Below are 12,647 nucleotides of genomic sequence, written 5' to 3'. Positions count from 1 at the left end.
TTCTAGCGACCCATTTTTGTATCTCACCTCTCTCATCTTAGGAGAACAATATGAAGGATAGACTGTGAGGACTGCTCTAAACGATTCATCACCAGATTCACCCTGTTTCCTCTGTGTTCAAGTACATTTTTTCCATGTTATTTCAGCCTCTTCCAACTTGCCAAAAACATGCATATTAAGTTGGTTGGTGACTATGTGTTGGTCCAATACTAACAATCCAATCGGGCATTGGTTCATCCTTTCTGCCCAGCACTACTTCACTACACACTGCAACCTGAAATTGGAAAATAATGGGGTAGAAAAATGGATGGTCTATATTTAGTGCCTTTTAAAGTGAGCAGTGCCTACAGGAAGGATATGTTGGGAGCCAAGCGTAGTTTAAATCTGTGTCCACCCACTTGACCTAATTAAACTTTATCTGTGACCACCAGGGGACAGAAGTTTCTGATTGGGCCCCTCCTGTGATGACATTAAAGTTCATTCCTTCTTTCACCTGAACTGTAGTCCAATAGTTGTGCAGAAAGAGATTAAGTTTCAGCGGTGGACATGTCAAACCTTCATGAGGGCAACAACAGTCACATTCCTGGTAGTGACTGCATCCAAGGGAGGCTTTATTGTGCCAGTCAGAACCAAGAGTAGGCTCTCAGCTATAATTTATGTATTGGTATGCTGAGGGTTGATTTGTGAACACCTCCGCCTCAAAGCTCAGTTTAACTCCTGGCCTGATCAATGCCTAAAAGTAGTTTTAATGTATTCCTGGTGTCCATGTAGGCCTTAAAGGGTAAGTTTGATATTTTTCAAGTCAGTTATTTTTTCACAATCATGGTATATAATAATATGCTACATAAGCATTTTTTATAAACTTTAAAAATAGTTTGTCTGTTCTTGCAGCTTACAATGAGGCTGAAAGGTCCATGGGTCCATAGGTGAACGAAAAAGGCTGACAACTAACCAAATGCATCCACTTTGAATGAACAAAGTTCCAGTGTCTGGGAATCTTTCTTGTGGTGACATAAGTAAACTAGAAATAATTATTTTATCACAGATTCTTCAAAATTATTTTTCTTGAGGTAAGAATACATTTCCCATTCCCTCGTCTGCTCAAAACTGATGGAAGTTTATCAGCATGAAAACAAAAACGTGTCTGAAGCTGTTTTGCCTTTCGAGAAAATGGTTCAAAAATGTGCACATCCAGGGAGTAAACATAAACTTCAAAACAAAGTGTTTACATTTTCCATCATCTCCTTTTGGTAACCACAACACTCGAATGGAAGACCTACTGAAAGGACCTGCAAGTTTGTAATGCTCATTTCTCCATGGGTGACTATTTGCAGCTGAAGAGGAAAAGAAAAAGTGTTGATGCTTACCCATTACTGAAACCAGCTGCAGTTCCAAACATATTTAAGATGAGTCATTTAACTGCAGATGCAGGTGATGTGGGCTGAAATAAAGAATTTTAACAATGGAAATGTCGCTTTCTAGAAAACTATATAGTGTACAAATTAGCTATTCTTCTGTAAGATGGCAAGTTAGAACATTTGTTACTAGTGTTGCTTATGATACGTGGTGGCATGGGTTTTAATCATGTGTCTGGTTGTTGTCCGTGTGGAGTTTACATGTTCTCCCAAGCTGAGCATAGTGTTTTCTTTAACGCATATTCTGGGGTTTACCAGGGGTGTGTTCTTGCTCTTACTCTGTGTAATGCTTGCATGGACTGGGTATTGGGCAGGGTCATGGGGTTCAGCGTCTGTGGGATTGGGAGAGCATGGGGGTTCATGAGGTCGCTGGAAAGGGGTGTGTGGAGCTCCCCATATCTTTGCAAAAGGACAAAGGTCCAAGTCCTTAGAATCCTGGTGCTTCCTGTTTTTCTATATGGTTGTGAGATATAAACGCTATCCAATGACCTAAGATGAAGACTGGACTTCTTTGGTACGGTGTCTCTTCTTGGGTTCCGCTGGTTTGACTTTGTGTCGAATGAGTGTTGCTCATGGAGTCCCGAAAGAGGCATATTGCCTGCATTGTGAGGGAGCATCAGTTACAGCACTACGGCTATGTGGCGCGATTCCCTGAGGGTGATCCTGCTTGCAGGATCCTCAGTGTTGAGGACCCGAGACGCTGGACCAGGCCAAGTGGATGCCCATGTAACACCTGGCTGCGGCAGATAGATGGTCATTACCAGAGGGTGGGATTAGACTGAGTGTCTACCTGAGGTTTTGCCAACCAGGATCCCAAGCTCTTCTGTCGTGTGGTGGGTGTGGCAATGTGCTGTACCAGTGCATGCTCCCCAACCTGAATTGACCTCTGATTCCAGATTAGCATGAATAGGATTGTGCAGTGGTACATGTGTGTCAATTGTTCCTGAGATGGACTGCTGCCTGTTTCTTGCCTTTCACACAATATTAATTAAAATGGTCCCACCCACTCATGACCAGGAATTACGTTGTACAACAGTTTACATTCTGCAACATGCGATACACCAGCAGTGAAGAACATGTAATCTCTATACTGTCACTTGGATCTATCAAGCATCAGTGCCGAGTAAGCATTTATCACTGCAAAAAAATGAAAGCTACCAATTTGGTCCTTCAGGGTTTGATGGTTTCTCCATGATAGATGATAACTGAATATTCGTCCTCCTCAGTTACACATACTGCAGTTTCATATAACAAAGCAGGCTCATCCCACTTTTCCAGAGGAGTAAGCAGAATGTTCCACTCCCAGCAACAGAGGCACTCTTTCTTCCTCAGTGACTGTTACTTTGTAATTTGCACATGTGCAACTCTAATTGCCACTTGTTTGTTGCAGTGCTGCACCTTCCATTTGCATATTTTGCTATTTTTGACTTTCCAATTCCGCTCCTCTGGTTGTTCTTTCCTCTTGAAGTCTGTTGGAGTTCCTCATCAGTATATTCTGTCTCATACAGATATAATTCAGCTGTTATGCTAAATGTGTCCTTGTTTCAATAGTCAGGCATATTGACGATTTAAAATGCTGGCTTTTTCTAAAACCTGGAAGAAAACATCCACTTAAGGACTTAATTCTCAACCAGGACAGCATCATTGTGGTCCCACATTTAGGTGCTCTGTGGTAGTGCTGGCCCGCAATGGCCCTAGATGAGAACTTAGCATGGTGTAGAGTTTCTACCGCTCTGGAGGCACACTTACAGTAAAGCAGGCCAGAAGTTGTGCCTGGCAGAGCAAAGTTGTTCAGGTGTCACCCATATCTTCTCCAGCTTTTGGGTTCCTATAAGAAGATGTTGTTACAGTATTGAGAAAGAGGCTGCTGTTTAATAGATTTATTAAACTAAATTCTGAAATTCTGTATCAGACTTGTGAGCTTTTGCCTGCTTACTGGGGGCGTGAGGCCATGCTCTTGAGTATGTATGGAAAGGCAGAACCTGCATCACTGAATCTGTTCCTATGGTGCAGAATTACATTATTTAAAACCCATACCCATTACCGTCAATTCCACTCATTCTAAAATCATATAAATAAAATCCCCAATGGAAACCAGTGTGTGTTACTCAGTGCTTTAATCTTGTTTCACAGCATCTAAAACAGATCACTATTGCATAAATAAATACACGTGAACGTGCCGAATACTGCTCATAAAAGTGCTGGCTTGTGCAGTCTGTTTCAATACAGGCCTTACAATCCATCTCGCACACATTTGTAGCTCAGGTTTGGCCATCATGTCTGAAATGAAGGGACTTGCATGATGATTGCACCTCCAGCAGCTCCGTCCTCAGTGAAAAGTGACACCGTGCTCCTCCCATTACCCAGCATAGCTGCAGTCTCAGGTCTCAAAGTACTTGTATATTTGTGTGACATACTGCATGACAGCTTGCCAGTCTGGCCGGTCAGTGTGCATGACCTGAGCGATGTCCTGCACAAAAAGAAAATCAGAAGGTGGATTAAAAATAAAATAAGCTATTATTTTTAGTGTGACTTGCTTCAAAATTCATAAAGATGACATTTTACGAACAAGAACTTCAGGGTCAGCATTTCTGATTTAGCACATTTATCTTTTTTATGCGACTTTGCCTCCATCGAACGCCAAATTTGCTAATTCATTTGGCGCTCTGGTCCTCACATGCCATCTCGTAACTCTTTTACAAAATCAATATATTTGAACCAATGAACAAGCCGTCATTTTAGAACATGCAGTACACATGAGATTTTACTACATCTCTTTATAATTATTAGGCTTGTCCATAATCAAAGGTGACCAGCATGACCTGTGATTTCACTGTGGATATAAAAAAAAAAATTACTTAAGGAGAAAATATAAATTAGAAGTCATCGCCAACAATAATGAATTACAGGCAGGAGTGTCTGAACACCTCGTGATATACAGCTCAGAGTGTCGCCTCTGATGGTTCACATCAATACAGGCCCTCAGCAACCCGTAGACAGCAAAGCAGGAGATTTGACCACAGCAAATAAAATGCATCAAATAAAGTGTCATCCATCCATATTGTGAACAAGGAGGTATTTAGAGGAAAGGACAAATTAAGGGAGGCTTATCCATGGTTAGATTTTAAGGTTATTTTTGGCAAAATCATTTCAAAGTCAAATTTTGAATTTTTTGGGCTTGAAATTGTGATTTTTGTAGACCGTTTGCACAAAAATTGTACACAGTTTTATTGCAGCCCTTGCACTTCATAACACTCATTTGGTTGCTTCATTCACAAGCAGCATCGGAACTGTCTAACTGCTGAAACTGGTATTTCTTACAGTGTGCCCTCAAAGACAAATTCAATTGATTTAATTTATTTCAGGGTTCAAAATCTGGGAAAAAGTACTGTCCCTGCAACTCACTGTAGTCAAGAGGACCCCTAGGATCAAAACTTGGGTTACCAAAGTAGTCTAGTGTCTCTTCCTAACAAAATGGAGTATGTGTGAGGCTGGACTAAGGGTGTGGAATTGTATAAAGAACAAACACACACACACACTTTCAGCTTTATGTATTAGATTAACCAATCAACTTCAACACTAGCGAAGTAATGTCTCTCTTTCTTTTAGTGCTGTTAGATCAGAGATCTCACAATGCCAGAACTCTTGGGTCATATTCTGGCCCAGGTACTTGCTGGGCTGGCATGTTTTCCCCATTTTTGCACGGCGTATCTTCTAACATTCTAAAGACACGTGCTGGGTCACTCTAAATCGGCCCCATACAAGTGAGGGACCCTGTGAAGAACCAAATGTACCTACTTTACATCCAGTGCTGCTCCCTCCAATCCTAAAATAGACCTAAAGGTTAGAACATGGAAGGAAGGATAGCTGGATGAAGTCAAAAATAACATCCAACAGTTGTACACAGTTTTCTTGCCACTCAGTAACTGTATGACGTAAAGGCTGTCTTTTAGTTTAGACCAGGGGTCCTCAATCCCAGTCCTGGAGAGCCGCAGTGGCTGCAGGTTTTTGTTCTGACCTGGTTGCTTAATCAGAAAGCAATTCTTGCCAATAAAGCACTAACAAGCTATGAAATTAAATTAACTCTGCTATGTCAGGTCATTCTCATATCCTAGATTTTCTTTCCCTTTCTATCATGCAAATGATTTGAAGGCTAAAATGGACGAGTAATTCTCAGTCCTTCACTTTTTTCTCTTCATTTTTCTTCCAAGTATTTAATTAAACCCAATAGTGCAGATAAATACAAACAGGTGTAAATGTAAATAAGCTAAATGGAGAAATGCTGCTCTCTCTTGTCATTTGCATGTTATTGATAATAAGGAGCAATTAAAATAGCTGTTTAAGACAAAATTAAGCAATAAGGGCTCAAAATCACTAAAGTGAAGCAGAAGTGTTACTTTAGCAATAAGTGCTTTTTATTAAGCAACTGGGTTGGAGCAAAAACCTGCAGCCACTGCAGCTCTCCAGGACCACCGTGATTGAGGACCCCTGGTTTAGATGATTCCACTCAGTTTCTCCCATACCATAGAGATTTGTATTTATGAATGTGGCTTGGCATCATGTCAATAGTGGATGCCTGCCTAGGCAAGGCTGTGGTGCATATAAATAGATAGATAGATAGATAGATAGATAGATAGATAGATAGATAGATAGATAGATAGATAGATAGATAGATAGATAGATAGATAGATAGATAGATAGATACTTTATTAATCCCAAGGGGAAATTCACATAATCCAGCAGCAGTATACTGATACAAAGAAACAATATTAAATTAAATAGTAATAAAAATGAAAAGAATTAAAATAAAATTAGCCTGATAGAATGTTGACATTTTGGTTTAGAACTGATTCCTTTTACCTGTCCTTGTTACATCAGGTCATGTTTTGGTCACTTATGGTATCAATGGGGTTGTGTATCAGTCAGCCACCACTTTGGTATTTGTTTGAATTTTGTGACATTACGTTTTTCTGTTTGGTTTATAAATTACTGAACCCTCAAAACTTTTTGTTTCTTCATTTTGGATTGACTTGTCAATGATTTGCCAGTTACTGTACCAAACTTCAGTCTATTTGTTTAAGACAAGTCCCTCATTTTTGTTTTAGTAAATCCCTGCATTACAACCATATAGTGACAGTACACAACTGCATAGGCCACTCCTGAACACCAAAAGCTCAACCTAAGAAGCTTTAGCTGATGCCTAGATGATCAGGTTTCTGTCACCCACACTTCTAGTCATCCGCCTCTGGTATGAGCTAATGGCCATCTTGGAAAGAAATAAACACTTGCCCTGTTCAATGTGATGCTGTGGTTTCAGAGCCACAGGAAAAGATTACTACTTGCCCTGTGTGAATAGAACCTTCATTGTCGCAAGTTAAACCTGACGGATGTCTTGAGCATTACGTACCACTGCTAAAGTAAATAGCAGCAACCGATTTTCAAGTGTGAATGGATTTTCAGTAGACAAATGAGGGATCAGCACCTAATCCACCGTGCCAAGGGCTCTAATCTCATTGAGGCGCAGGTCACACGTTTCCGGAGGAACACACAATGTGGAAAAAGAACAACTGTGACGAAAATAGAGCACAAAAGTAGGCAGCCATCAGAAGCCTGCAATTTTAAGCAATGAATTAGCATCTCTTGTGAAAGGGATTCACAGAACCTGTCTCAAGCAAATTAAAGGGCAGCATGGTTTAAACTAACTAAAATGAAAGACCTGTGGTGTTGTCCAACAAGATGTAGCATTGTGTGACACTGAGGCTGCTGAGACGAATCTGACAATATGGCCTCCTGTGACTGGTGTCATTTCTGAAGTAATCTGAAAGTGTCAGGAGGCCCCACATGATAGGACAGTGAGCAATAGTCATTCACGCAAAAAGAAGAAAGTCATCGCAGCACAAAATCACACATCTGAGTGCTCTTGGGCCAAACTCTTCTTTTGTGGACAGAAGAAAAATTATTTGAGACCAAGCGGCTCCACATTCCCAACTGCAGCTGCCCCTTGGAGTCCCCGGGCCAATTCATCCACTTGTTGTTTCTTCAGAGCCAGAAGTGAAGCATAGAAACAATCACCTCGAGTTTGCTTTATATAGTGCCTCTCATAGTGAGCAGAATCACAAAGTCATTGACAGCAGACATGACAATACACAGCAATATAAATTCTGCACATTTACAGGAGTGTGTGTGGAGACAGTGTAGTACGATAGATAGATAGATAGATAGATAGATAGATAGATAGATAGATAGATAGATAGATAGATAATGAAAGACACTATATAATAGATAGATAGATAGATAGATAGATAGATAGATAGATAGATAGATAGATAGATAGATAGATAGATAGAAAACATACTTTATTAATCCCCAAGGGGATCACATACTCCAGCAGCAGCATACTGATAAAAACAATATTAATTAAAGAGTGATAAAAATGCAGTGTAAGTTAAAAAATGCAAGGTGGAGAGTGCGAGGCAGGTGTAACAGTCTATAATCTTGTATAATGTTGCAGTGGATTCTCCATTATTGACAGGAGCCTGCTCAGCGCCCGTCACTCTGCCACAGATGTCAAACTGTCCAGCTCCATGCCTACAATAGAGCCTGCCTTCCTCACAAGTTTGTCCAGGTGTGAGGCGTCCTTCTTCTTTATGCTGCCTCCCCAGCACACCACCGTGTAGAAGAGGGCAGACGCCACAACCGTCTGGTAGAACATCTGCAGCATCTTATTGCAGATGTTGAAGGACGCCAACCTTCTAAGGAAGTATAGTTGGCTCTGTCCTCTCTTGCACAGTAAAGGAAAGAAAAAAAAGGAGAAGAGTGAGCTTTCAGATACCACTTTTAGAAAACAGGGAGGAATGGAATGGCTGAACTGAAGGAGCCCTAATGACAAACACTCAGAAAAAACAGTAGTGGATAATTCAGACCAGAGGGTTGGCCATAGTGACTAGTGAGTGGGAAGAAAGGAGTGGTTTGGTGCTTAAGCACATGGACTTGAAACTCTGAACTTGTTGGTTCAGTTCCTGTTTCTGACTCACTGTGTGATGCGAGTGAGTCACTTAACCTGCCTGTGCTCCAGTTGTAAAATAGAAAATGGAAATATAGCAAGCAGTTATTCTAAACTTTTAAATGACCGTGGATGAAGGTGTCAGACAGAAAATAAAGACTGAGTCTTTTACTCTGGGAATTCACTTTAATATTGTATGTGCCCGATACCAAGAGGTAGGGCTGCTGTCTTACTGCTCCAGTTTGCTGGTTCAAACCCCAGCCTAGTCACGGACCATATGGGGTTTGAGATGCAGAGCTACCACACTGCTCTGGGACCTTAGGCTCACTTGTCACTTCAGTATGCTTCCCTCGTGTAGCTGTGGATTTTCTTCCACATCCTAATGTGGTGCAGGTAAGGCTCACTGTCGACACTAAATCAACCCATAACCAGTGAGTGTGCCCTGGGACCGTCTCCTGCTCCCCATAACTCTGTCAGGTATTCAGAAACCAATTTGATACATGAACCTTTTGTTTGCTAGCCCTCTGTTGAGCCCCAGAGCTCCCTTGCACATGTGTCATGATCATCAACTCCCCTCTATTTTGCTGTAAGTTCTTTAAATATTTCAAATCGTTCCAGATCGTGCCATACCCAGCTATATGCTGCCAAACGAGATGTCTCAGAGAGAACACTAGGTAGAAAAATGACAAAAATAAAATGTAATAAGGTCAAACTGTGTGCAAGGCAACACCAACAAGCATATGTGTTTCAGGGCAACATGCTATCTCCATGATTAGCATAGGCCACCCCACAGCACCCAAGCACTGTTTGTGTCAGACTGAAATATTCAGCCCATGCCAATGTGTTTTGTCTCTCCAGTATTCTGGTTTTCCTCCCACATCACAACGATAAGCATGCTAGGTAAACTGGGCACTCCAAACTGGCCAAATATGAGGATGTGTACCATGACATATTCTGGCAACCCACTTAAAACAGGACAAGGCTGGCTTAAAAATGAATGGATGGGCAGGTCAATGAGATGGCTCTTATAACATGGTATGGCAATGCACAATTAATAGAGGGTCCTCTGTTCCCAGTCATAACCCAAGTCAATAACTGTAAACACTTATGTACCCATACTCACAAACGTTGGCACAGGGAGAATTTGGATCAAGGAGATACTTTGATCAGTTTTGTAAAGTTGCTAATTCCAATGTAAGGGTCAAAGAGGCCTAGAGCATACTCCTGTAGAATTGGGCACAAAACATGAAGCACACCTGAACAAAGTGCCAGTCCTTTAAAGTGGACACACACAGCCACAGCAGGTCAAATCAGTGAGAATTCAGGGGGTGGAGGAAGAGCAAAAACACAAACAACAGACACTGCATAAACAGGGAAGAATTCAAGATGCCTTGCACGATCACATAATCCTCGTGAGAAGTCAAGCAAAACGACACCTTTGATTGGCAAACTAAAAAGATTACAACATGCAAGCTTTTGAAGCAACTCAGACCCCTTCTTTAGGCAAGATGTACAAAGACACAAGTCAGTGTGCTATTAAATCTCATACGAGGAGCTTCTTGTTCACAACACTTACATTCTGTAAGATAGATAGATAGATAGATAGATAGATAGATAGATAGATAGATAGATAGATAGATAGATAGATAGATAGATAGATAGATAGATAGATAGATAGATAGATAGATAGATAGATAGATAGATAGATAGATAGATAGATAGATAGATAGATAGATAGATACTTTATTAATCCCAAGGGGAAATTCACAGTAATAAATTAACCCTAAATAAGACATCAAAAATAAAGAATTTGGTGCCAATCTGTACTTAATGGGGGGCACCTGTGAATACATCCTTCATTTTCTTTGAAACCAATAAAGTTAAATTGATACACGTGTTGGATTTAGTGGTGGTGTAAGATGTCCTGGTGTAAGATGAGTGTTGGATTGTGCATAAAAATGCAAAATGATGTGCTGTCCTGAGTTGGTTCCTGCATTGTATCTGATGCTGTCACGCTAGGCTCCAGCCACCCAGACTTTAAAAATGAATGGGTGATTAGGGTCCTCAAAAACCTCCACAGTGACTAATCCCAGAGTGTCTCGTGGTCCACATGATTATCACTAACTCGTAAGATTCCTGGCTCATCTGTTTGTCTGTTTTCTAACCTCCTTCAGGGTCATGGGGGTGCAAAGCTGGAGCCAACCCTGGATGGCAACCTGTCGTCAAAGGGCGCACTCCTCTTAAGCAGTTAAAAGTGGACACAATTACGTCTTTTGTTTTTTAAAGAATAGAGCGATCCCTCAGCAATACTGAGCAGCATGTCATTTATACATCCTGGCTCACTGAGTCATCTGGCAGGAATCATTTCTTGATGATGTCTGGAGCATTTTATACAAATATGTTCCCTATGATACATTCTTGCTCACTTATTTTATTGCATTTGGTGTTCATAAAAATTACTTATGAACACTTTGAAATCACTTCAATTTTTTTTTTTTTGTTCGGCAGCTCCTGACTACCCGGAGCTAGAAAACCCCTACATGTTATATACTGTTCAACTCGTCTTGATGTCTAGCGATACAAGACATAAAGCTTTTTGAAGTTTCCCCCCAGTTTTGACCTGACCAGCCCAAAAACCCCTCATTTTTAGGTTATTTGTTGATCATATTTTGTGCAGGAAATTACACTGCTCTTATAAAGAATAAACCAATACATGTCTTTAGCAAAAAATGATCAGAAGGACTTGAAGTTGTGTATGGCACATCAGGTGAACCCAGGGGTTCACCCCCTAATTGGTATGAGGGGGTCACAGTCTCTCCTTTTCAAAAACTTTGAAGAAAGTGGGGATCACTAAGACAGGCCTGAGGAGTATTGTGTTATACTATTTCAAGGTTGCTGATCATGAATATGAAGATATTTTTGATATTTGATTATTTACTGGTGGCCCTATCCCTCTAAGAGCCCTCCCAGAAGGTTAGAAATGACAAATATCAAACATAAGCATATGTGGTATCTTTTTGGACTATTTTAATGTCACTGATTATGAATCTGTTGTTATTTTTGATCCTTTACACAAGTACAAGTGATCTAGTCCTCTATGGTCTGCTATCTGCGAGTGACAATGACAAGTTTTTATTATAACTAGGCTGACCCGCCTTTTAAGTTGACCACTTCTTAAGGCAATTCAATGTGTAGATCAATTTGAGATTTTATACAAACTCATTCGTTTGGTTATATTGCATTTGAGCGGTATTACTTTAATACTCGTAGTTTCTGTTATTTTTGTGATGAAATTTAAACTTTTTTTCTTTACAGTCAACCCTCGTTTATCGCGGTTAATCCGTTCCAGACTCTGCCGCGATAAATGAATTTCCGCGAAGTAGGATTCTTTATTTATAAATCGAATATTTTCGCAGTTAGAGCATAGAAAACCTGCTTACGACCTTCTAAATACAGTATTGAGGTCACCCTTTTGAACCCCCCTGATATTTACTATGCGGTGAGGCATTTGTACTCCATCAACATTAATTATTTCCAGAGACATAATTTTGTGTATTTTTCCAGAGCATCGCGCACAAAAGCAAGGGAACGATGGGAGCACCAGAACTCTGCTCATATCATGTCGCTTCGTACCACAAGCTGCAAGTAGTAAGTCTGTGATAAGCGGAATACCGCTACGCTTTCCAGTCACGGGACGGAAGGACAATCCCGACCGCTTTTATATAGTAAGAAAGAAGAAGAAGATATCGCACAGTCTGGAGTAGAAAATCATCTTTTACCTGGAAAAACGAAACTACAAATCCCATCATGCATTGCAAAATGGACGGGCGTGTGTGAAACTCCGCGCCTGCGTAGCACTCACGGGACGGAAGGACAATCCCGACCGCTTTTATATAGAAGGATTGAGAATATTTACACTTTACATTTAAATTGAAGCACACATTTTAATATTTCGTGCAATTATTCCTTTTTATTATGTACCGCATGAAGTAAATCGTTACATTTCTTATAAACACCTCAAATTAGGGTGGCTTACACTAAGTCAGACTTTTGCCACCTTATTTCAATTTGTATCTGCCTCAAAAAGCCCCTTGAGTTGGCTTGAGGCTTAATGAATTCTGCAACATGCCCTCTACAGCCTGCAATAAGATGGCAGTTGAGCGCGCGTGTGATTCATTGAGGCTTTCAGTAACATGCAGACAGACGACAGCTTGTATGTGACTCTTCAT

At 40.6% G+C, this 12,647-nt stretch overlaps 1 protein-coding gene across 5 annotated transcripts in view; it reads right to left on the bottom strand.

Annotated features, from left to right (window-relative positions):
• Positions 1-3,515: 3,515 nt before the first annotated feature.
• specc1 (sperm antigen with calponin homology and coiled-coil domains 1) overlaps positions 3,516-12,647 on the bottom strand; it is a 299,764-nt gene continuing 290,632 nt past the window's right edge. For all 5 annotated transcript variants that reach the window (XM_039757048.1, XM_039757051.1, XM_039757049.1 and 2 more), the window contains one exon: positions 3,516-3,885. In XM_039757048.1, coding sequence (XP_039612982.1) covers positions 3,796-3,885 — 90 coding nt within the window. In that variant the 3' untranslated portion in view covers positions 3,516-3,795. The remainder of the gene's footprint in view (positions 3,886-12,647) is intronic.

The sequence above is a fragment of the Polypterus senegalus genome, chromosome 6 (assembly GCF_016835505.1).
Source record: "Polypterus senegalus isolate Bchr_013 chromosome 6, ASM1683550v1, whole genome shotgun sequence".
NCBI lineage: Eukaryota > Metazoa > Chordata > Cladistia > Polypteriformes > Polypteridae > Polypterus > Polypterus senegalus.
This window is presented reverse-complemented; position numbering and strand designations above follow the sequence as displayed.